At 45.4% G+C, this 25,555-nt stretch overlaps 1 protein-coding gene across 1 annotated transcript in view; it reads right to left on the bottom strand.

The window, feature by feature from the left end:
• LOC134905218 (coiled-coil domain-containing protein 17-like) overlaps positions 1 to 25,555 on the bottom strand; it is a 122,930-nt gene that overhangs the window by 81,994 nt on the left and 15,381 nt on the right. The window contains exons 3-6 of the mRNA XM_063914614.1: positions 21,901 to 22,033; positions 11,879 to 12,032; positions 2,876 to 3,001; positions 609 to 745 (exon numbers count right to left, since the gene is read on the bottom strand). Of these exons, the coding sequence (XP_063770684.1) occupies positions 609 to 745; positions 2,876 to 3,001; positions 11,879 to 12,032; positions 21,901 to 22,033 (550 nt within the window). The remainder of the gene's footprint in view (positions 1 to 608; positions 746 to 2,875; positions 3,002 to 11,878; positions 12,033 to 21,900; positions 22,034 to 25,555) is intronic.

Genomic DNA, 25,555 nt, shown 5'->3' with positions numbered 1-25,555 from the left:
TAACTCTCCCTTCTAGCAGCCTAAACCTCCCCCCCCCCCCCCCCCCACCGGAGCCTAACTCTAACCCTCCCCAGTGGTGCCTAAACCTAACCCCCCTCCCCGCAGCATCAGCATAATGTTCTCCCCACAGCCTAATCCTAACCCTCCCAGGGGGTGCCTAAACCTAACCCCCCCCCCCCCCTCCCCGCAGCTTAAACCTAACCACCCTGCCTCACAGGCTATCCCTAACCCTTCCGCTGCAGCCTAAAACTACCTCCCCCTACCCAATGTAACTTACCTCTCCTGCAGGCAGGCACACGATTGTTTGGAATCCCGCCGGTTGGGATTCTGGTGACGGGTTTGTGACCCTATTCAGGATGCCGGTGTCGGCATTCCAAGTAGTGTCAGGGTTCCGCCATCTGTATTTTGACTGCCGGGATCCTGAGCAGATTCTTTCTTAACGTATTGTGGAGTTTATACAGTAATGGGCAGTGGCCTGACAGAAAATATAAATAATTCATCCTAAAAAGCCTGTCACCCATGCAATTAATCTTAAGGTCAGACATAATACCTCGTTTAACAGATATTATAAAAGCTCTCATGAATAAAAGAACAGGAATGTAACTTACTTTTGTTTTTCTTCCGAATGAATCGCCCACGTTTCTCTCTTTGCTCTATTAGTTGTGCCTCAGTCAGAAGATCCTGTAAATGTGCCAAGATCATTTGATCATTTCCGCCATTTTGCAGGTAAGTCATGCGCAATGCACTGTGTACATAGGAAACAAGTAATCATGGCATAAAGCAAGATTAGAAACAGATTTTGTAACTGCTAAAGTATATTAGTCAACAAATAAATTTGTGCACAAACACCATACTAAACACAGTTCAATAACCAAAAAGGCTGAGCATGCTGACAGTTAGTTCACAGGGGTAGTTACATAAAAATGAATGTATTATAAAGATAAACAAAAAAGCCTTTGAACTAGATTGATTGTATACTCTATACCAGATTTGTTAAAAAAGGTTAGTTATTCATCTCACATGTAGGGGCTGAGGCCGAATGAGTACTGCTAACCCTTGACACAGATTTATCAAGCCTTGGAGAGTGATAAATTGCACAGTGATAATGTAGCAACTACTTTATCATCGTGCAATTTATTACTCTCCAAGGCTTGATAAATCTGGGCCTAAAAGTCAGTTTGCATAGCGTAAAGTCCATTATTGCACAATGCGGATTCGGTTTTACTCGGTTTTACTCGGTTCTCAAAACCGAATCTTATTGGCTCACTGATGTCACGTGTTTTGGATAGCCAATAAGATTCGGTTTTGAGAACCGAGTAAAACCGAATCCGCTCATCACTATGCACATGCCACACAGCTATTTGTACACAAAGATTTGCTTGATTCTGCCTATGACCGCTCATACAGTAAGGATGTACTCGCACAACTGGAAACATGCACAACGGGACAATGATGCATACACCCTGAGAAAGCTGTATTATGTCAGTGACAGTTGCAAGTAGCAGATAATGATGATAACAGATGCACTCAAGCAGTGGCGCATTTTATCTATGGGCTGCAGCTCCCTAGTAAAATATGCTACCTCAGCTCAGTGTCAGTGAGCCCGATGTAGTCCGAAACTGCACTGGCTTCACAGTGACCGGCAGTGAATTCCTATTACCTGTCAGTCACAGATACACAAGCCAGTCCCATTGGGAGGTATTTTCTCCCTCTGGGACTGCCAGACCATGCTGCGATAAGCAGAGAACGTGCTTCTAGCAGGAAACCTCTCCCTGCCTATCATGCAGCCCTAGCCAGCTTCTATGGGCTGTGGCTGATGTAGTTCATAGAAGCTGGTGTTTTGCACATGCGCAGTTGTACTGTAGCTTGTGCAAATGCGCTGATCCTAATGCCTACCTAGCTGCCTCCTCCTGTCTCCTCTCTGAGCATGGGGGTAGTGGTAGCAGGCAAGTAGGAGCGGCCGCTGGACCCAAACACTAACAAATCACTTGTGATTGGCTGTGAATGCTCTGTTGATGCTGATTGGTGATGTCTTCACTGTTTGGGTATATATTATATTGTGTGTGTTTGTATCATACATGAGAAGCAGAGTCATTCTGCTGCATTAGAGTGGTGTTAGCCGTTTTATTGAAGATAAAATGGAATCTGTTGCAAGTAACACTAAACTATGGGGGTGATTTAGATCTAATCGCTGCTGTGCATTTTCGCACAGCGGGCGATCAGGTCATAACTGCGCATGCGTATGCACTGCAATGCACATGAGCGTCGGACAACAACAAAGGGCATTGCCAGTCAGTGACATGATGGTGCGAAAAATCCGATCACACTGGTTCTTGCAAGCTGATTGACAGGAGAAAGCCATTTGTGGGTGGTAACTGAGCGTTTATTGAGAGTGTCCAGAAAAACGCAGGCGTGCCAAAGCGTTTTCAGGGTGGTGTCTGACGTCAGCTCCGGCCCCGATAGGCCTGTTTTCATCGCACTGGAGGAGTAAGTCCTGGGCTGCGCACAGACTGCACACACTGGATTTTTGCTGCTCGGCGTACACATGGGATCGCACACTTGCACGGCGAATGTACACTCCCCCTGGAGGCGGCGACTATCTGAATGCAGGACAGCAAAGTTTGCAGCCAAGCGATCACATCTGGATCACCCCCTCGGTTTTGCTAGTGTAATTTTTCTGTGTTGCTCCACTGGAGGGTGGGGGGTAAGAATTAAAAAAAAAGGAGAAAACATAGAGGTACAGCAGCCAGGCAAAGTTTGGTTGTACAGTGTGGAGTTCTTTTACCTATTTCATTGTAGCAGTCATACAAGAACCATTCTGGGGCATTGTTAAATTTCATGGTTTCTATAAATCCAAAATAGCAAAATTGTTTACCTGATTTCAGATGATAGGCTTCCTCCTCCATAAAATGGAATGAATGGCTGCTGAAATAGAGGTGGCCCTTTTATTGCTTTTTGAGAGGCTGGTGATACACTGTGCCTGCTTATAATTCCTCTTTTTCTGTAATATGAAGGTAAGTGAAAAACATGAGCAGAAGCCTTTTAATAAAGCAGGGCAAAGAACATTTGTCATTTTTGCAACCTCTGGATATTATTGGCTGGACTGGATGATTGCAAGGTATATATGTAAAAGTCAGTGATGTGCGGTGAGGTAAATGGCTCAGGAGGCACTGGCTAGTACCAGAGACAGATTTACACACAATATATGAGCCCAAGGGTTCATGTGGGCATTATACACAGGTGCAGCAGTATATATCAGAGATGTGTGGAAACGATAGGCAGGGGGGCACTGCTTCACCTGTCATAGACTTTTTACTCCAGAGTTTTGACTATAACAATGATTAGAATAGTACAAATAAGATATTTATAATATATTCTTTGTATTTTTCATATAAGTTTTATAGTAAAATCTCTGGAGTATACTGGAGTAAGGCAGGAAAGGCTCTGCCTCACCTGCTTCACCTCACTGCACATTACTACTCACATGATCATATCACAATTAAGCATATTGGGCAGACATGCATAACCATTTCAACAGCAGCTTAGCATGCACATGGGGTAATTACTATACCATACCTCCCAACATGACCCTCTCCAGGAGGGACACAATGCTCTGCTTCTGGACTTCCCTCTTAATGTATGATTGCAGGCACCTGTGTTGAACAGGTTAATGAGTAAGAAAGGTGTTTCAGCACAGGTGATGTACATTTTAAATTAAGAGGGAAGTCCAGAAGCAGAGTATTCTGTCCCTCCTGGAGAGGGTCATGTTGGAAGGTATGCTATACCAGACTTCACATGAACATTTGTGGCACTGAATCTTCTTTGAAGGGAAGTGTAATTGTACGTATTTCTACAGAAGAAATTCTACAGTAAAATGTATAGTATGTTTGGTGTTTACATAATTATACTATACTGAGTAGGTTGGACCAGAATGATCTTCAGGCGCTGAGTGAGTTGGGACATACACACCACCTGGTTACTAGGGTGTAGTAGGGTGTATGGTAGGTCTGGTCCAGGTTCTGCAGCATGCTGAGATCAGCAGCCAGATAAAAGTTAGCACCAGAGAGCATGTCTTAAAGATCCCCTAGGAACAAGGATCAGGATTATTGATGCTAAACGAGTCGCCAGGCTATAGGCTGGGTGGTAGTGGGTTTAGCGTAAGGGTGCCAGGACCAGGAGGGTTCACTGTTCTTGTGTACATCAGCTGTGGCTGAAGGTGAAACCCCACTGCTATCAGTGGCACCAAGGGGAGGGGAGTACTAATGGGATACGGTCATTAGGTCGACATGATCACTAGGTCGACATGTACTAGGTCGACATGGAAAAAGGTTAACATGCGTTTTTCACATTTTCTTTTCATTTTTTGAACTTTTTCATACTTTACGATCCACGTGGACTACGATTTGGAATAATAACCTGTGCCGTGCGCAGCGGTAGCGGAGTGAGGCTCCTTGCCCGAAGCATGGCGAGCAAAACAGTTTACGAAGAAAACGACACAAAAAAAGTAAAAAAACTCATGTCGACCTTTTTCCACGTCGACCTAGTGACCATGTCGACCTAATGACTGTTGACCTAAGTGTGGTCGACCTAATGACTCATACCCGTAACTAATTTCCCAGGCTCAGGCTACTGCAGGGGCCCAAGAGGGGCAGGGTGGAGGCCTGGGTCCACTGCCCCTCTCCCAAGTATACCTATATTTAAGGCTGATGCCATCTTTCCAGGGATATCCTCAGGAAGATGGCACCTGCACATTGAAAACAAATACTCTGGCACTGTGCCAGAGTCTTTGCTCTCTAGTGCACATGCGCCATCTTCCCAAATATCACCGGGAAGATTTCACCGGCTGAGGAGGAGGGACCCACTGCATACAAGCAAGGTAGGAAGCAGGTGCCCTCCACTGTGCCCGCCCCGATTTAGAATGGCGCCCCCTGTGGAGCCCCTGAGCCCGCAAACTATTTTTTGCATATTATTATTTTTAGGGGGTTTGGACCCTTTTTAGACCACGCCCCCATTCATTACCAGGGCCCGGCATGGCTCTCTACACCACTGACTGCCATGACTGCTTGATTCTAAGAAAAATATTTGTAACTTGCCTGTTGTGGAAGATCTGAAATCTGCTGTGCAGTGGCTACTGAGCTGCAGTGAGTAAAAAAACTACTGCTTTTACCACACCTGCCGGACATGGTTCTTACAAGTGTCACAATATAGAAAATTTGAATCTCAAGCTCAGGCAATGGGCCTGATTCAGGTCCAGTTGGACCTGTGCCCATCGTCGCAAAGTACCGATTTTTAGTACCTTGTGCAGACGGGTCCTGCGACATAGGACGCAGAGCGGCAGTAGGCTGTCAGTGATTGACAGTGTACTGCCGTCTGGGTGGCCGTGAGGAGGCAGCAACGGTCTCCGTTTGTGAAAACAGAGGTGTTTTGGCGTCGTTTAGGGGGTGGGAAGAAGTCAGGTATCTGTGTCAAAGGACAGAGATTTCCTGGCCAATGCTATGGATGGCTTACGTGACACCATGGTTGCCCAAGCCCCCCGATGGTGAGTGAGTGATCTGATGCTGTGTCCTAGGACACAGGCTTGATCACTTGTAATAGACGCCTACTGCTGCATCACCATACAGCGCTATCACTGCTGCTTCCAGGGAAGTGATAGCAACTCCAACCACATCTGAATTAGGCCCAATATGCGTAGTTTAAATAGAATGTTGTTCAGTGATGTGTACTGAGCGATCTCTCAGTGACCGCTCAGCACACATCTCTTCCCAGCTCAGCACACAGCACGATGTGTGCTGAGCAAGGGGGGCGCTCATTTCACCCATTTGTGAAATGAGCGACCTGCTAGATCAGGCTTTACCAACCACGGTCCTCAAGGCACACCAACAGTGCAGGTTTTAGTGATATCCAGGCTGCAGCACAGATGGTTAAATCAAAATAACTGAGCTACTAATTAAGTCACCTGTGCTGCAGCCTGGATACCACTAAAACCTGCACTGTTAGTGTGCCTTGAGGACCGAGGTTGGGAATGCCTGTGCTAGATTGTGCCTGCATGCAGGCCAATCTAGCACCGGCATCGCTATCTCTGTGGGGCATACACACGGAGAGATCCGTGCTTAACTTCCAAGCAATCTAGTCAGATTGCTTAGATTTTAAAAACGGATCTCTCTGTCCGTGTGTGCCCCCCTTTAGAGTGAATCAGATTACCAATCCAAATTATCTATAACAAGAGCCCAGCACCAAATACACCATACAGGATAATAGGGCCTGATTCATAGCAGTACATTAATGCTGCTGCAGATGTGATGTTGGTCTCAGAGGATACGTGAAATATGCTAATTTAACAGCTGCCAAGTTTTATACAGATGCCCACCTGTTTTGTTCATACGTTTGTAAATCCAGTCATCAGGACACAGAGACATGTGAGTTCACTGCTGTGCTGTTTATTCCCTCCAACTCCAGGCACACTGCACACTGGACCACCCACTTCCCAGCATCCCCCTGGTCCCAGGGACCATCACTGAAGATTCAGGCTTACACAGATTAGTAAGGGAGTGTCTACAAATATTAAGCATTGTAATACACTAACATCACATCCTCTTTTCTTTAAAGATAAGCCCTGTACGCTTCAATGCAACAATTAACAATGTCATATTAAGAACATCATCTAACACGTTTTAATGAGTCTCTCAGGTCTGCATATTTCCCTTTTGGGTCTTTCATACACAGTCTGTGTTTCATCGACCATGTTGGACCTTTCTAGAATCGTGGTTTGTTCACCATTATCAGGATCATCATACATGTCAGATGAAGGGTATTCTTCAGTCATCTTGTCTTCATTATAGTTAGGTTGAGATCTTAAATCCACCCGATTTCTTCTTACTTCCGTTCCACGCTCTGTACGTATAGTATAAGATCTTGGCGCTACTTGTGCTTGCACAATAACTTTCTGCGTCCAAATACCTTTCTCGTGATCTCTGAGATGGACTTGGTCACCCGATTTTAGATCAAATAAGCTTTTTGCTCGCCTGTCATGGAACAGTTTCTGTTTCGCCCGTTGACGTTCCTTACTCAGTCTGACCAACGCTGAGTTATGTGTATTAAGCAGTTCATCATGTATCGGGAGATTTGCTCTAATCCTCCTTCCCATCAGCATTTGTGCAGGAGAAAGTCCATTCTGTAAAGGTGTACTGCGGTAGATTAAAAGACTTTTGTAGAAATCTTCTTTACCTTCTTGAGCTTTTTTCATGAGACTCTTTACAGTTTTTACTGAACTTTCCACCAACCCATTTGAGCGTCGATAGTGGGGACTTGACGTAGTATGGACAAATTCCCACTCATCAGCAAATTGTCTAAATTCAGCACTGGAAAACTGAGGACCATTGTCAGTGAACACTTCCATAGGAACACCATGCCTTGCAAAGATTGACTTCATGCAATTGATTACGGCTTTACTAGTAGTTGTATGTAGTGTCTTCACCTCAGGGTAGTTAGAGTAATAATCAGTCACGACAATGTACGTTTTCCCATTACAATCAAACAAATCTGCGCCAACTTTCTGGTACAGTCTCTCTGGCACTGCGTGAGGATTCAGTGGCTCGACTTGTTGTTTCGGTCTATACGTAAAACATAATTCACATGTAGCTGTAGTCTGTGCTATGTCTTGGTTCATTCTTGGGCCCATCCTGGAGAGGTATTACATGCATCATCATTTATCCGGTGAATAATAGAGTGTATTATCTGGAACCGTGCTTATCCGTCCTACATCTTTTTGCACCACCAAACAGGACTTGATTTATCACCTGAGACAGATATAGGTGTGCATTTAATTTTATTAATTGATTGCTTTTTATGATATTAAATATTTAAATCTTCTATACACGTTGTGCTCTCTATTATTACAATAACCTCTGACACACAGCGCGGACACTTTTGTTGTTTCTCTATGTAATGATTTAGTCATGATAGCTATCAATGGCTTGTGGTCAGTTTCCACTGTAAATGTTTGACCATACACAAACTGATGAAATCTCTCACATGCATATGTGATCGCTAGAAGTTCTTTTTTCTATCTGAGCATACCTTGTTTCAGCACTTGTCAGTGCTCTTGATGCATAGATTACTGGTTGCCATGTATCCTCATGTTCTTGTAACAGCACTGAGCCTAGGACAAATTGCGAAGCATCTGCTGAAATTCTTATTCTTTTTGCAGGATCAAAGAATTTTAGCACTGGTTGCTCTGTAATGATCTGTTTCAAGTTTTGCCAACTTTCTTCTTGTTCATGTGACCACATCCACTCGTTATCTTTGTCCAACAACCATCTAAGAGAGGCTGTTCGTTCAGAGAGTTGAGAAATAAACTTTCCTAAGTAAGTAATCATTCCTAGGAATCTTCTGACGTCGTCTTTGTTGTTAGGATGTTCCATGTTCACTATGGCTGATATTTTCTTTGGGTCTGGTTTCACACATTGATCCGAGACCACGTCGCCCATAAAGGTAAGTTTATTCACGCCAAATTCACATTTGTCCTTGTTTAGCTTTAGATTCACTTTCTTGACAAGTTCCATTACTTGTCTCAATCTAGAATCATGTTCTTCCTTTGTAGATCCCCAGACAATAATGTCATCCATCATTGTTTCAACACCTGGAATATGTTCAAAAATCATGTGTATCTTTTTGTGATATACTTCTGGAGCAGACAATATTCCATATGGTAGTCGAAGAAATCTGTACACTGCACACTGGACCACCCACTTCCCAGCATTCCCCTGGTCCCAGGGACCATCACTGAAGATACAGGCTTACAAACATTAGTAAGGGAGTGTGTACAAATATTAAGCATTCTAATACACTAACATCACACCACCTGAGCCCTTACAGCTGCCCGCACCTGCGTACACATACACAGAATCGCTGCAGATCCTAAAAACATCGACTCCTTCAGTAAGTTTATTTTCACTCAGAATTGGTGCCGCAGCTGAGACACAGTGGTGATTCCTAGATACAGCATCGCAGTCGGCGGCTGATAAACGCCCCATAAACAGTCCCAGCACACCATGTTTTGGCCGACAGTCCCCATTACCTCCCAGAATACATCCGTCCACATTTAATCTCTTGTGAATGAATACTCACTGCGATCATAATCACAGATCAATCGCTGTGCATACAAATTATGGCAGTGACGCTTGCGCAATTTAATAATAGCTCAATTGCAAAAACATCGGCTGGCGTACAACTGTAAATCAGGCTTTCAGTGTAGTATGTTCCAATACTCCTGGAGGATGGAATTAATATGCATAACAACACATCAGAGAAATGGAGCTACTGACTGGAACAGATCTCCAATATGGTGAAGAGTGGATAAGCTGTAAGACCATGCCTTGTATTTCATTAACACTGACTTCCTCAGGGATATGTTCCCACTGTCCAAAATGTGCTTATATAGTGCGGGAAAATAATTCCAAGCCACTAACATAAATATATCCATGTGAAACGTTTCCACAAATAGTACTACAAACAGCTGTATTGAACTACCAAAAAATGGATACTTAATATCCTACTAAAAAGTGTTGTGAGGAAAGAATCCTTCCATCCTTATCTTAATGTATCTACAATATAGTGATATATAAAAAAAATGTGTTATATAAAATAAAAATTGTAAAAAGTAATAAAAAGTGATTTTCAATGAACACAGCTAGTGTGATTAAAAGCTTATGACATAATATTTAAGTGTGGCCTATTGGTGACCAAAAAGTGACCAATTAGAAGTGAATAAGACTAGTAACATATGATGATATCACTGCCAGATGGAAAATAAACATTAACATTAGTAAATTTGCTAGATATAGAGAAAGACTTCAAAAAAATGTCATATGTAGACTATATGGGCGCTGCTACCTTGATAAAAATGGTTGATGTAATTGTTTAAACAATATATAAAGGACTATATATTGCTCTAGCAGTCAGTGGGCAAAGGGTTTTGTTAAGAAACAGCATAGAAGGTTTATTCGCTTAACTTTTTTCTATTCTAACCAGAAATAGACATTGACCATTCATAGTAAGAAACCATTGATGGTCTGATACTGATGGCAAATGGAGAACATCGGTGGCAGAGGTCTGGTGGTGGATTGTAACCACAGTCTGGGTCTCATTCAGGTTTAGTTACACCTGCACCCATCATTGTAAAGTACCAATTTCTGGTACTTTGCATATGCACAGGATCCGTTTTGCTTGTGCGCAAACGTGCCCTACAACATAGGGCACAGAGCGGCAGCAAATTGTCAGTGATTGGGTGGAAGTGGGGAGTAGCGACGACCTCCATTTGTGAAAATGAAGGCGTGCCGTTTAGGGGTGGGAAGAGGTCAGGGATCTCTGGTGTAGGATGGAGATTTTCTGACCTCTGCGATGGGTAGCTTGCATGGCACCATGGGTGCCGCAAGCCACCTGATGGTGGGAGAGAGATCAGATGCTGTGTCCTGGGATGCAGGTTGGATCACTACTGCAGCACGAGTTCACATTCACATGGGGGGGGGGAGCATTCACATTCACGGTTGCATGTGAATGCCCCCCCCCCCCCCCCCCCACACACATATGAATGTGCAACTGGGAACCATCAATGTTTTTCCCCAATTTCCATCCTTGCTATACCCCAGCCAGGTGGTCTTGAGTAGTTTAAAACGGAACCTTCACTAAAGATTGTAGGGCCTAATTTTCAGTCGGAGGCAATGTTGATATACAGGTACACACAAGTGGTCGATGTTTTCCGACTATGCATGTAACTAAGTAGCTAAAAAGTCACACAGTGCTTGCGTCCCTCGCCGTGCATGCATAGTGTGCTGATTGAGATATGTGGGCTGAGAAATATATTTGAAATGCATTGGGCATTACTGGAGGAATATTCGGACGCATGGATATGTGCTGTCTGATGGGCATGTTATGGGCAAGTCATGGGCATGTTGCACAACTAGTTGCAAACTCGGGGGCTTATTCGCTTACATTGAAGGCCATACTCTACATTTCTGCATCTAGCATGGGGCTGGTACAAGTTTCGATGGTACGTCTGATGGTTGCGATTAAAGATGTACAAAGGGTATCTCAGTCCTTGCACATTGAGATGCACACTTGTGCACCAGAGGAAAGTTTTTTACTAGCATAAAGTCACAAGTGCAACAACAGTATAAGATGCTAAAGCGGTCGCAGCAGCAATGTGGGCATCACATATACAAAACGTAAATGCTAGCAACAAGAATTCAGTCTATACTCTACAGTGCTTTAAACATTCTTTGGACAAAATTAGCATTGATATTGTTCCTTAATTTATACAGGGCAGATGTACTAAGCCTTGAAGAGTGATAAAGTGGAGAGAGATATAGTACCAACCAAACAGCTCCTAACTGCCATTTTTCAAATACAGCCTGTAATATGGTTATTAGGAGCTGATTGGCTGGTACTTTATCTCTCTTCACTTTATCACTCTTCGAGGCTTAGTACATCTACCCCCTATAATCTAAAAAACAAAGTAACATACAACATACCTCCAAACTGTCCCGATTTTAGCGGGAACCGTCATGTTTTTGGCCACTGTCTCACTGCTCTGCTCAGCAGAGCAGCGGTGAATAGATGCTATGTGCACGTACACGACATCTATTCACTGGGGGAGATGGACTGGGAGAATGACTACTAGCTCACAGAGCGCTGGGCATGACCCCACAGTGATGAAAATGGGGGCGTGCCTCACGTTTAATGCACTTTTCATGAGGCCACACCCCCTAACCTTGAAATGACACCCTCTAAAAAAAGGCCACACACCCTTTCTGGAGCACAAGCTAGGGTCCCAATCTCCTGGACCCAAAAGTTGTGAGGTATGATAAAATGGTAATCTTACATTGAGTCAGCTTGTAAAAGGTCTATTTGTTGTTTCATGGTAGTTAGGAGTTGTTCATTCTTTTGTTCCTGAGCATTCAGATGTCTTATCATTTTCTCTAGGTAGCCTGTATTCTTGCTTTGCGCAGATATCTCATTCAGTCTCTGCACGATATCTGTAATTGTGTTAGATCAGATTAGAGTCACTCATGAATCAGCAGCGCAGTATGTTACTGTTAGACAAATGTAACTAGTGGAATACTTGTGCTGAAGACATGCCCATGTAGAAAGAAAATAACTTGTTGAAAACCTGCAAAATGTAAATTTAATATAAAAAATATAACAAGATAACCTAGCATGGGATCAATATGATATCCCGGCTTTCCGGCTGTTGGGATTTCAGCGGACTGACGCCGGGATCCCGACAACCAGGATCCCAACAACCGGGATATCGGCGGTGAGCGCAGCATGTCCCCTCGCGAGCTTGATGTGCTCGCCACGCTTTGGGCCCAGTGGCGACCTTGAACACACTTCATCACTTTTAGAAAATAAAGGGTGATTAGCATACCAGTTCGCCTAGAAGGCCTAGTGAGTCTCTTACAGGTCTCGACCTATTAAGTCCTTGTTATAATCTGTTACTGATTGTATGTATGATCACAGATAGAACATGTCAGCCTATAGCACGCATCACAGGTGTCTTCAAGACACACACTCCAATATCTGGCTGAATTTTGCAGCAGATGTGGCTAGCAAAATACATTTGTATTCTAACTTCTACACCAAAAACCTATAAGAAATATATATATCTATATAATAATTGCAGAAGGTATTCCTGTCTCCTCAATGCACATGCAGTGGAAGTCTGGGGGCATGCCCTAACGCCCCACTGCAATAGAGATGGGACAGACCTTGAAGAGATCGGCCACTGATAATGAGGTACGGAGAAAGGAGTGGAGTGGGGGTTAGGAAACTGATCTGACCCGGCATATGCCAAATTCAGAAGACAACTATACTGTATAGCTATTTTGCTATCTATCTATCTATCTATCTATCTATCTATCTATCTATCTATCTATCTATCTATCTATCTATCTATCGGCGAAACTTGTGAGTAATGGGCCCAGGTGCAAACATATGCCTTGAGCCCCCCACCCCACCTCCTCTGCCTCACAGGAAGAGGCAGTGGGTGGCAGAAAAAGACAATAGGTGGCAGAGAGAGGCATAGGGCAGTGCATACCTCCCAACATTGGTGGTCAGTGGAGTGGGACTCTGTGCGCACTGAAGGAGCATTTGTGCCCGCAAAGGAGGCAGAGCCTAAGGGAAAGGAGGCATCTCTGTGGGGACATGTCCAGCACTCTCCAAGATACTGGGCAGCCCCCAGGCTCCCCCTACACTTTGAGTAGATGATGTACGCACGTGCACAGCATCTGTTCACCTGCTACTTAGCAGAGCAGCAGCATGTGCTCACCCCAACTATCCCCCCCTCTTCCCCTCTGCAGGACACTGTGGCCCACATATTAGACAGCAGGACATTCCTAGAAAAATGCTACAGTAGGGAAGTACAGTATGGGTGACGGGCAGAGGCAGATGGTGACAGCAGGAGGCAGTGGGTGACAGAAGGAGGTAATGGATGATAAGGGAGGCTGAGGGTGACTGGAGATGTTAAGGGTGTTAATTGGTGACAGCAGGAGGTAGAGGATGTCACCGAAAGGCAGTGAGTGACTGGTGAGACAGAGTTTGACAAGGAGAGGCATTCCGTGACAGCAGGAGAGGCAGTAGGTGATAACATGAGAGGCAGAGGGTGACAGCAGGAGATAGTGGGTGGCAGCAGAAGGTAGTGGGTGACCGGGAGAGGCTGAGGGTGACTGGGGAGAAAAAGGGTTTCAGTAACTGACAGGAGGCGGCAGGGGCTGGCAGGGGGAGCAGAGGGTGACAGGGGAGGCAGAGTGTGACAAGCAGTTGGTGACAGCAGGAGATGCAGTGGGTGACAGCAGGATACACAGTGGGTGACAGGGACGGATCTAGACTTTTCTTCAGGGGGGGCGGTGTACTGTTTAATCTTGACTCCTCCCTCTACAGTCCCAACTCCTCCCATCTGCAATCCTAACTCCTCCTCTCAATTCTGACTGAAATTTTTTGAGTGAGACTGAGATAGAGCTTTGTAATTGTTCTATGTACATGTGACTGTGCTATGGGGTAATTGTATTTATTAGCCCTAGTACCCACACACCTGCAAGGGAGGGGCATATGCTCTGTAACCCTTGCTCTCCTGGCTCCTCTGTGCTGCTGTGGTATAAGCTGCAGCACATCGTTCTGCCTCAGGCTCTCCCAGGAGAGCTCTTTTCTGCTCAAAAGTGGGCATGGCTATGACTGTGTTAGGGGGGGCGGTCGCCCCCTTCACCCCCCTCTAGATCCGGCCCTGGTGGGTGACAGGAGGAGACGCAGTGGGTGAAAGCAGGAGACGAGGAGGGTGACAGCAGGAGACAAAGTGGGTAAGAGCAGGAGGCTGAAGGTGTCAGTGGGTGACAGAGTGAGTGGAGAATAAGGTCAGTAACTCACAAACTCCCCCCCCCCCCTCTCCCCCACCGCACTGTAGGAAATCACTATGAACACATTTATTGTGCACCATACCGACTCCTTTCCGTCCCTACACTGTAGTCACACAAGCCCTGGTTACAGTATGTCACTGGTACTTACCGGGAGCTGCTTCTCTCTCAGCGCCAGTGACAGCCGCCGTCAGTGTGAATCCCCTCCTAGAAGCCAAGCTACCTTCCCCCCTTTCCAGTGCTGAGAGGAGCGATCCGGCAGCAGAGCTCTCTTCTGCTACAGGTGGGAGTTAAACATAACGGGAGGGGAACAGAGGAGACAGAGGCCCAGCTGCAGCGCACACCAACTCTCGTACAGCCGGGCTTTGACAGGCTGCTGCCTATGTCATCTGGATAGGAGTGAGAGATTGTAGCCGTGGGCCCCTTGGTCACCAGGGGCCCGATGTATCGCACCGGCTGCCCCACCGGAAGTTCCGCCACTGTATACATCGATATTAGAATTGCAAAATCACTAAATATGCTTAATTTACTTTTATTTGAAGAATACATGATAGATTTAAATAAATCTGGTATTCAGACTCACATAAAGCATATATAAATGGATAGAGTACAAATGTAGCACACTGATGTCTAGTACACCACATGCTTTTGAAATAAATTATGTGATGCATTGAATGTCAATTTACAGTTTGCTACATATATATGTATATATTAGGCCTTTAAATAAAGGACTTTGGGACCTGATTCTGATTTTGTAAAATAAAGTTAAAAAAAATAAAAAAAGAAGCATGTAAATGGGCACCTGGGCAAAATCATGTTGTGCTGCAGGTGGGGCAGATGTAACGTGCAGAGATTTACATTTGAATGGGGTGCGGCCAAACAAATCTAAAATTGCAGTGTAAAACAAAAGCTGTCTAACATTTGTGGGCTTCATGCAAAAATAGCCAGTATTTACCCTGCACAGAAAAAATATGTATTTGTTCCCCTTGCATTGCAACATGGTTTGTCCCAGACACAACGTTACTTGCTTTTTTTTCTTTTCTTACAAATCAGAATTATGGTGGTCATTCCGAATTGTTCGCTCGTTATTTTTCTCTCGCAACGGAGCGATTAGTCGCTAATGCGCATGCGCAATGTCCGCAGTGCGACTGCGCCAAGTAAATTTGCTATGCAGTTGGTATTTTACTCACGGCATTACAAGGTTTTTTCTTCGTTCTGGTGATCGTAATGTGATTGACAGGAAGTGGGTGTTTCTGGGCGGAAACAGGCCGTTTTATGGGAGTGTGTGAAAAAACGCTTCCGTTTCTGGGAAAAACGCGGGAGTGGCTGGAGAAACGGAGGAGTGTCTGGGCGAACGCTAGGTGTGTTTGTGACGTCAAACCAGGAACGACAAGCACTGAACTGATCGCACTGGCAGAGTAAGTCTCGAGCTACTCAGAAACTGCACAGAGAAGTCTTTTCGCAATATTGCGAATCTTTCGTTCGCTATTTTGATAAGCTAAGATTCACTCCCAGTAGGCGGCGGCTTAGCGTGTGCAAAGCTGCTAAAAGCAGCTTGCGAGCGAACAACTCGGAATGAGGGCCTATGCTCTGAGTTTAAATGGGCAAATATCTGACGTCACATCTGAATTACATTTCTCTAACGTCCTAGAGGATGCTGGGGACTCCGTAAGGACCATGGGGATAGACGGGCTCCGCAGGAGACATGGGCACTTTAAGAAAGAATTTAGTTCCTAGTGTGCACTGGCTCCTCCCTCTATGCCCCTCATCCAGACCTCAGTTTGATACTGTGCCCAGACGAGCTGGGTGCTTTTCAGTGAGCTCTCCTGAGTTTACTGATAGAAAGTATTTTGTTAGGTTTTTTATTTTCAGGGAGATCTGCTGGCAACAGACTCCCTGCATCGTGGGACTGAGGGGAGAGAAGCAGCCCTACTCTCTGAAGCTAGGTCCTGCTTCTTAGGCTACTGGACACCATTAGCTCCAGAGGGATTGGTACGCAGGATCTCACCCTCGCCGTCCGTCCCGGAGCCGCGCCGCCGTCCCCCTCGCAGAGCCGGAAGATAGAAGCCGGGTGAGTATGAGAAGAAAAGAAGACTTAAGAGGCGGCAGAAGACTTCATGATCTTCACTGAGGTAACGCACAGCACTGCAGCTGTGCGCCATTGCTCCCACACACCTCACATACTCCGGTCCTTGTAAGGGTGCAGGGCGCAGGGGGGGGGCGCCCTGGGCAGCAATATAAACCTCTTATTTGGCAAAAGGAGCATATATACAGCTGGACACTGTATATATGCATGAGCCCCCGCAAATTTTACACTTTTAGCGGGACAGAAGCCCGCCGTCGAGGGGGCGGGGCTTCTCCCTCAGCACTCACCAGCGCCATGTTTTTCTCCGCAGCACCGCTGAGAGGAAGCTCCCCGGACTCTCCCCTGCTTATACCACGGTAGAAGAGAGGGTTTTAAAGAAGAGGGGGGGCACATAATTCGGCGCAGATAATAACAGCGCTACTGGGTAAACATTAACTTGCTGTGTTTTTTCCTGGGTCATATAGCGCTGGGGTGTGTGCTGGCATACTCTCTCTCTGTCTCTCCAAAGGGCCTTGTGGGGGAATTATCTTCAGATGAGCATTCCCTGAGTGTGTGGTGTGTCGGTACGTGTGTGTCGACATGTTTGAGGTAAAAGGAGGAGATGGAGCAAATGTGTGTGTGAGTGGTGTCTCCGTCGACAACGCCGACACCTGATTGGATATGTGAAATAAAGTGCTATGGTAAATTTATTGCACAAAAGATTAGAGAACAGACAGTGAATCTACACAGGTCTGTCCCTATGTCGCAGAGACCTTCAGAGTCTCACAATGCTCACTATCCAAAATAATAGACACTGATATCGACACGGAGTCTGACTCCAGTGTCGACTACGATAATGCAAAGTTACAGCCAAAACTGGCAGAAAAGTATTAAATATATGATTATTGTAATAAAAGATGTTTTGCATATCACTGATGACTCATCTGTCCCTGACACGAGGGTACACATGTTTAAGGGGAAGAAAGCTGAGGTAAATTTCCCTCCTCTCATGAAGAAAAAGAGCGGGAATCTCCAGACAAGAAACTGCAGCTTTCCAAAAAGAATTCTCAGGGAGTATCCTTTCCCTACTAGGGCCAGGATACGATGGGAATCTTCCCCTAGGGTGGACAAAGCTTTGTCACGTTTACCCAAAAGGTAGCGCTGACTTAACAGCTGTCCTCAGGGATCCTGCAGATAGCTTGCAGTAAAAGTACTTTGAAGTCCATTTACACACATTCTGGTACACTACTCAGACCGGCGATTGTGTCGGCATGGTCTTATAGCGCTGTAGCAGCGTGGACAGATACCTTATCATTATCAGTGGAGATTGAAACCCTAGATAAGGATACCATGGTATTGACCCTAGTATATGTATGTATATATATATATATATATATATATAGTGTAAGCAGTCCTGACGAAAATGTTATGTGTTTAACATTGAAACGTTGACCAGCTCCGTGACTCTGTGTTTCATTCCCCGCTGAGGGAGCCGCGAGTGCCGCCGACTGGAATCTTTATATATATATATATATATAAAAAAGATGCTGTCTAAAATATATATATAAAACATGCCCAAAGAGACATTAGTCTACTGGGTTCTAGAGTCAACGCTATGTCGATTTCTGCTAGAAGTGTCCTGTGGAACATGCAATGGACAGGTGATGCCGACTAAAAGAGGCATATGGAAGGTTTACCTTACAAGGCTGAGGAATTGTGTGGAGAAGGGCTCTCGGACCTGGTCTCCACAGCTATAGCTGGTAATTCTGATCTTTTGCCTTATATTCCCTCACAGCCTAAGAAAGCACGACATTATCAAATGCAGTCCTTTCGGTCGCAGAATAACAAGAAAGTACGAGGAGCGTCCTTTCTTACCAGAGGTAAGGGTACAGGGCACAGCTAGTTCCCAGGAACAGAAGTCCTCCCCGGCCTCTACTACATCCAACGCATGACGCTGGAGCTCCGCTAAGGGAGTCCGCCCCAGTGGGAGCACGTCTCCGACTCTTCAGCCACATCTGAGTTCACTCACAGGTGGTTCCCGGGGCAATAAAAAATTGTTTCTCAGGGTTACAAGCTGGAATTCGAAAGGTGCCTCCTCGCCGGTTTTTCCTTATCGGACCTACCGGCTTCTCCCCCAGGAAGGGAGATAATATTAAACACAATTCACATATTGTATCTCCAACAGGTGGTGCTCAAGGTTCCCCACCTGCAACAAGGAAGGCGATATGACTCAACCTTGGCTGTAGTCCCGAAACCGTACGGTTCGGTCAGACCTATTTTTAAAATTAAAATCTCTGAACCTATACGGGAAAAGGTTCAAATTTAAAGTGGAATCGCCCAGAGCGATCATCGCCAGCCTGGAAGGGGGGGATTTGATGGTGTATCTAAACATAAAGGCTGCATACCTTCATGTTCCCATTTATCCACCCCATCAGGCGTACCTGACAATTGCGGTACAGGATTGTCATGACCAATTTCAGGGTAATTGGCGGAAATAATGGTGCTCCTACGCAAGCAAGGAGTCACAGTTGTCCCATACTTGGACGATCTCCTAATAAGGATGAGATCAAAAGAGCAGTTGTTGAACAGCGTGTCACTTTCACTGAAGGTGTCACAGCAACACGGCTGGATTCCCAATTTCCCGAGGTCACAGTTGGTTCCTATAACTCGTCTGCCCTTCTTGGGTATGATTGTGGATACAGACCAGAAATGGGTTTACCTTCAGATAGAGAAGGCCCAGGAACTCATGACTCTACTCAGGGACCTATTGAAACCAAGACAGGTGTCAGTGCATCACTGCACTCGAGTCCTGGGAAAAACATTCCCTTCAGCAGGTTCCATGCGAGGACTTTCCAATGGGACCTACTGGACAAGTGGTCCGGGTCACATCTACAGATTCATCAGTTGATCACCCTATCCCCCAGGGCCAGGGTATCTCTCCTGTGGTGGCTGCAGAGTGCTCACCTTCTAGAGGGCCACAGATTCAGCATTCAGGACTAGATCCTGGTGACCACGGACGTGAGCCTCCGAGGCTGGGGAGCAGTCACACAGGGAAGAAATTTCCAAGGTCTCTGGTCAAGTCAAGAGACTTGTCTTCACATCAACATATTGGAACTAAGGGCCATATACAACGCCCTACGTCAAGCGGAGACCTTTCTTTGCGACCAACCGGTTCTGATCCAGTCAGACAACGTCACCGCAGTAGTTCATGTAAACCGCCAAGGCGGCACAAGGAGCAGAGTGGCAATGGCGAAAGCCACCAGAATTCTTCGCTGGACGGAGAATCATGTAAGAGCACTGTCAACAGTGTTCATTCCGGAAGTGAACAACTGGGAAGCAGACTTCCTCACCAGACATACGTCCTGGAGAGTGGAGACTTCATCAGGAAGTCTTCGCACAGATTGCAGTTCGGTGGGGACTGCCACAGATAGACAGGATGGCGTCCCGCCTCAACAAAAAGCTGCAGAGTTATTGCGCCTGGTCAAGAGACCCTCAGGCAGTAGCGGTAGACACCCTAGTGACACCGTGGGTGTTCCAGTCAGTCTATGTATTTCCTCCTCTTCCTCTCATACACAAGGGTTGAGAATAATAAGAAAAAGGAGGAGTGAGAACAATCCTCATTGTTCCAGATTGGCCACGAAGGATCTGGTATCCGGATCTGCAGGAAATGCTTACAGAAAATCTGTGGCCTCTTCCTCTAAGGCAGGACCTGTTGCAACAGGACCCATGTCTGTTCCAAGACTTACTGCGGCTGCGTTTGACGGCATGGCGGTTGAACGCCGGATCCTAGTGGAAAAAGGCATTCCGGATGAGGTCATTCCTACGCTGATAAAGGCTAGGAAGGACGTGACATCTTAACATTATCACCGTATATGGCGAAAATATGTTTCTTGGTGTGAGGCCAGGAATGCTCCTACGGAAGAATTCCATCTGGGCCGTTTCCTTCACTTCCTACAAACTGGAGTGAATTTGGGCCTAAAACTTAGGCTCCATTAAGGTTCAGATTTCGGCCCTATCCATTTTCTTTCAAAAAGAGTTGGCTTCTCTACCAGAAGTGCAGACGTTTGTTAAAGGAGTGCTGAGTATTCAGCCTCCTTTTGTGCCTCCGGTGGCACCTTGGGATCTTAACGTGGTGTTAAGTTTCCTAAAGTCGCACTGGTTTGAACCACTTAAAACGGCGGAGTTAAAATATCTCACGTGGAAGGTGGTCATGTTATTAGCCTTGGCTTCGGCTAGACGTGTGTTAGAATTAGCGGCTTTGTCACATAAAAGCCCCTATCTGGTTTTCCATATGGATAGAGCAGAATTGCGGACCCGTTCACAATTTCTGCCGAAAGTGGTATCATCTTTTCATATGAACCAACCTATTGTGGTGCCTGTGGCTACCTACACGTGACTTGGAGGATTCCGAGTTACTTGATGTGGTCAGGGCTTTGAAAATTTACGTGGCCAGAACGGCTAGAGTCAGGAAAACTGAAGCGCTGTTTGTCCTGTATGCATCCAACAAGATTGGTGCCCCTGCTTCAAAGCAAACTATTGCTCGCTGGATTTGTAACACGATTCAGCCAGCGCATTCTACGGCTGGATTGCCATTACCAAAATCGGTCAAGGCCCATTCCACTAGGAAGGTGGGCTCTTCTTGGGCGGCTGCCCGGGGGGTCTTGGCACTACAGCTGTGTCGAGCTGCTACTTGGTCGGGTTCAAACACTTTTGCAAAATTCTATAGGTTTGATACCCTGGCTGAGGAGGACCTCATGTTTGCTCAATCGGTGCTGCAGAGTCATCCGCACTCTCCCGCCCGTTTGGGAGCTTTGGTATAATCCCCATGGTCCTTACGGAGTCCCCAGCATCCTCTAGGACGTTAGAGAAAATAAGATTTCACTTACCGGTAAATCTATTTCTCGTAGTCCGTAGAGGATGCTGGGCGCCCGTGCCAAGTGCGGACTTCTTCTGCAATACTTGTATATAGTTATTGCTTCAATAAGGGTTACGTTATAGTTGCATCGGTCTTGCACTGATGATATGTTGTTTTCATACTGTTAACTGGGTAGTTATCACAAGTTATACGGTGTGATTGGTGTGGCTGGTATGAATCTTGCCCTTGGATTAACAAAATCCTTTCCTTGTACTGTCCATCTCCTCTGGGCACAGTTTCTCTAACTGAGGTCTGGAGGAGGGGCATAGAGGGAGGAGCCAGTGCACACCAGGAACTAAATTCTTTCTTAAAGTGCCCATGTCTCCTGCGGAGCTCGTCTATCCCCATGGTCCTTACGGAGTCCCCAGCATCCTCTACGGACTACGAGAAATAGATTTACCGGTAAGTAAAATCTTATTTTTATTTGATATTTAACTATTTAGTTGATGCATACTACTAAATATTGTAACCTAGAATAAAATATATTGCAAATAACAATAAGAAATCAGTTGACATACCGTCTCTCTGTTTCTCCAAAACTTTATTCTGAGACATAATGTCATTGACTTGCTTGCTATGAGAGTCAGCAAGATAACGCAGTTGTGTTTCATTATCAGTAACTTTTGGTTCTAGTCGAGCATTTTCATTCATCTAAAATGAGAACAATTGTTACACAACTGAATGGAATTTCTTTTTTTACATTACTCAACCATGACACAGCTTTATTTTTACAAATACTACCTGCTATTAGGCCTCCACTTTCTTCTATGTGAGCCCTATCAAACCTCTCCAAACACCACCTGTGTGTGTGTTATGTATTTTATATTTACATGTATGTTATTACTATGGCAGGATTTGGAAATATGTGGCTCTTCAGCTACTGAGGAATTACAGGGAGCAGAAAATCTATTCAATATTTTCGCAACAAATGGTGTGTCTGAGCCTTGCCATCTACCAGTGGCATAGGTAGCAGCATCTATGTGAGACCCTGCAGTTGTGAGGTATCACTTAAATACCTGCTCCCCACAGACAGATGATATGCTGAGGCCACAAACTATTACTTTACAGGTGAGTCTGATTATAGCAATTATATGGCCAGTGAGATCCTACTCAAATTAGGCCATTCATAGATTAGAGACTGTACAAAAAAAGGGCAACTTAAATGGCGCATGGCCTACATCACACAACTTACTAGGAAAGACTAAAAGATCTTAATATGTACTGTATAGTTTGGAGCAGAGAAGGGAAAGGGGTGATATGAAAGAAACTTTCAGATATACCAAGGGTTTCAACAAGATAGTAGAGGGAGACATTCTTAAAAGAAAGAGAAGTATCAGAACATGAGAACATGCACTGACACTGGAGGGAGGGAGGGTCAGGGGAAATTTGAGGAAATGAAGAAAAATTACTTCACAGAAAGGGTAGTTGGAAGTGGAATAGCCTCCAATCTGAGGTGGTACAGGCTAATGCAGTAGAGCAATTTAAACATGCTTGGGATAGACATAGGGATATCCTTACAAATAACTAATGTTCAAATAGATTTAGAGATTATTATAAGGTTAAACAAGTTAACAAGGGGCAGACTAAATGGCCCAAGTGGTTCTGATCTGCTGTCAAATTCTGCGTTTATATACACGGCCGAGTCACATTATTATGACCACCTCCTACATTTGACATCGGTAGTGCGTAGCCCATGAAATATGTCCCGTGTAATGGGTTGGCTTGGTGGGTATATAAGGTGTGCGATAGGCCATCTGCGCACATATCACTCGTTGCTGTGATGGGTAAAAGGGGTGATTTACCTGAGTTTCAAAAAGGGATGATTGACAGCTTTAAGGCCAAGGGTGGCAGTATTTTTGAAACAGCGCAATTCGTGAACTGTTTGCGTGCTGCCGTGGTAAAGGACTACTGTGACTGGACAAATGGTACCATTGCGAATAACCGATGTGGAAACTGCGGAGCACCACGTGACATTGATCTGGAAGGTGAACGTCGACTAAGAAGGTATGTGAGGGGGTGCTGATGCACTACAGTGGAGTAGCTCTCTGTCAAAATTAACCTATATATATATATATATATATATATATATAATTGTAACACTGTAACAAGGTGCCGTTTCCTGGGGTAAATGGCAGCAAGCAGCAGCTGAGGAATCATACAAGTCCAGTTTGTGGTGCAACTGGCCACAACCAGTTTTATTAAACAGAAAATAAAACAAACATCAAAAGAAAATACCTTGCCTGTCCGGCACTAACTAAACACAAGACGTTCCTAACTGTCTCTAAACATAAACACAAAGTTTTCCAGTCAATACTGTATGGCTCACTTGTATAAGGAAGCGTGTTTCTCTCACAGAGATTCTCCAGTCTCCTCAGGCAGTCTGCCCACGCTAATCAGGCTAGGAGCCCTATAAGGCTCTTGCACAGCTGAAAGCCCTGATTATTTATATATATATATAAAATCAACAATTATTCCCCACCTGAGCCCAGGTGATATCTGGAAGAAAGTAAAGGCGGCACTCCACGGTCTTGTGATCAAACAAACTTGTATTCCAACAACATGGTACAACGTGAGAACAGTACTCAATCCAACAAGGTTACATCTTAATATGACGTTTCAAGGCTGTGCAGCCTTTTCTTCACATAAGATAACCTTTAACAAGTGTATATATATCAGTGCTGCAAAATATGCTATGTGGTTCAGATGTGAACCTGTTTATTGAGAGAGTCTACATCAGATTTTGGGTTAAAGGACCTTCCATTACTTAAAGGAACATTTGAACATTCTAGCAGAATGCATATTATTTTTAGAGATGTGCGGCGGGCACTTTTCGTGTTTTGTGTTTTGGTTCTGGCTTCATGCTCGTGTTTTGGATCTGGATTGGTTTTGCCAAAACCACCCTTTCATGTTTTGGTTTTGGACCTGGATGATTTTTGAAAAAAACATAAAAACAGCTAAAATTACATACCCGTATATACTCGAATATAAGTCGACCCGAATATAAGCCGAGGCACCTAATTCTACCACAAAAACCTGGGAAAACGTATTGACTCGAGTATAAGCCTAGGGTGGGAAATGCAGCTCTAGCCGTACACAGCCCTCAGTGCCAGATATGCCCTCATACTTCCAGATATGCCCCACAGTGCCTGATGTGCCAGATATGCCCTCATGCTGCCAAATATGCCCCACAGTGCCAGATGTGCCAGATATGCCCTCATGCTGCCAAATATGCCCCACAGTGCCAGATATGCCCTCATGCTGCCAGATATGCCCCTCATGCTGCCACATATGCCCCACAGTACCAGATGTGCCAGATATGCCCTCATGCTGCCAGATATGCCCCTCATGCTGCCACATATGCCCCACAGTGCCAGATATGCCCCTCATGCTGCCACATATGCCCCACAGTGCCAGATATGCCCTCATGCTGCCAGATATGCCCCTCATGCTGCCAGATATGCCCCTCATGCTGCCACATATGCCCCTCATGTTTCCACATATGCCCCTCATGCTGCCACATATGCCCCTCATGCTGCCACATATGACCCCTCCCCAAGTGCCAAATATGCTCCCCCAGTGCCTGTTACTTACCCCTCCGTCGATCCCGCGCTGTCTTCTGAAGGAGGGACACGGAGCGCACAGCTCGCGCCTCTCCTGTGTCCCTCCTGCCTCTCCGGCGGCCGCGGCGGGTCTATTAAAGGAAGTGCCGGTTTGTGATCAGAGGTCACGAACGGGTACTTCCTTTAATAGACCCGCCGCTGCCGCCGGAGATGCAGGAGGGACACAGGAGAGGCGCGCGCTGTGCACTCCGTGTCCCTCCTTCACACTGCTCTGCCTGTCACACTGCCACTGACTCGAGTATAAGCCGAGGTGGCTTTTTCAGCACAAAAAAAAGTGCTGAAAAAGTCGGCTTATACTCGAGTATATACGGTAATTTGGGGGTAATTTTGATCCTACGGTATTATTAACCTCAATAACATTCATTTTCAGTCTATTCTGAACACCTCACACCTCACAATATTGGCCCTCATTCCAAGTTGTTCGCTCGCAAGGCGATTTTAGCAGAGTTACACACGCTAAGCCTCCGCCTACTGGGAGTGAATCTTAGCTTCTTAAAATTGCGAACGATGTATTCGCAATATTGCGATTACAAACTACTTAGCAGTTTCAGAG

Source organism: Pseudophryne corroboree, chromosome 1, assembly GCF_028390025.1.
Source record: "Pseudophryne corroboree isolate aPseCor3 chromosome 1, aPseCor3.hap2, whole genome shotgun sequence".
Taxonomy (NCBI): domain Eukaryota; kingdom Metazoa; phylum Chordata; class Amphibia; order Anura; family Myobatrachidae; genus Pseudophryne; species Pseudophryne corroboree.
This window is presented reverse-complemented; position numbering and strand designations above follow the sequence as displayed.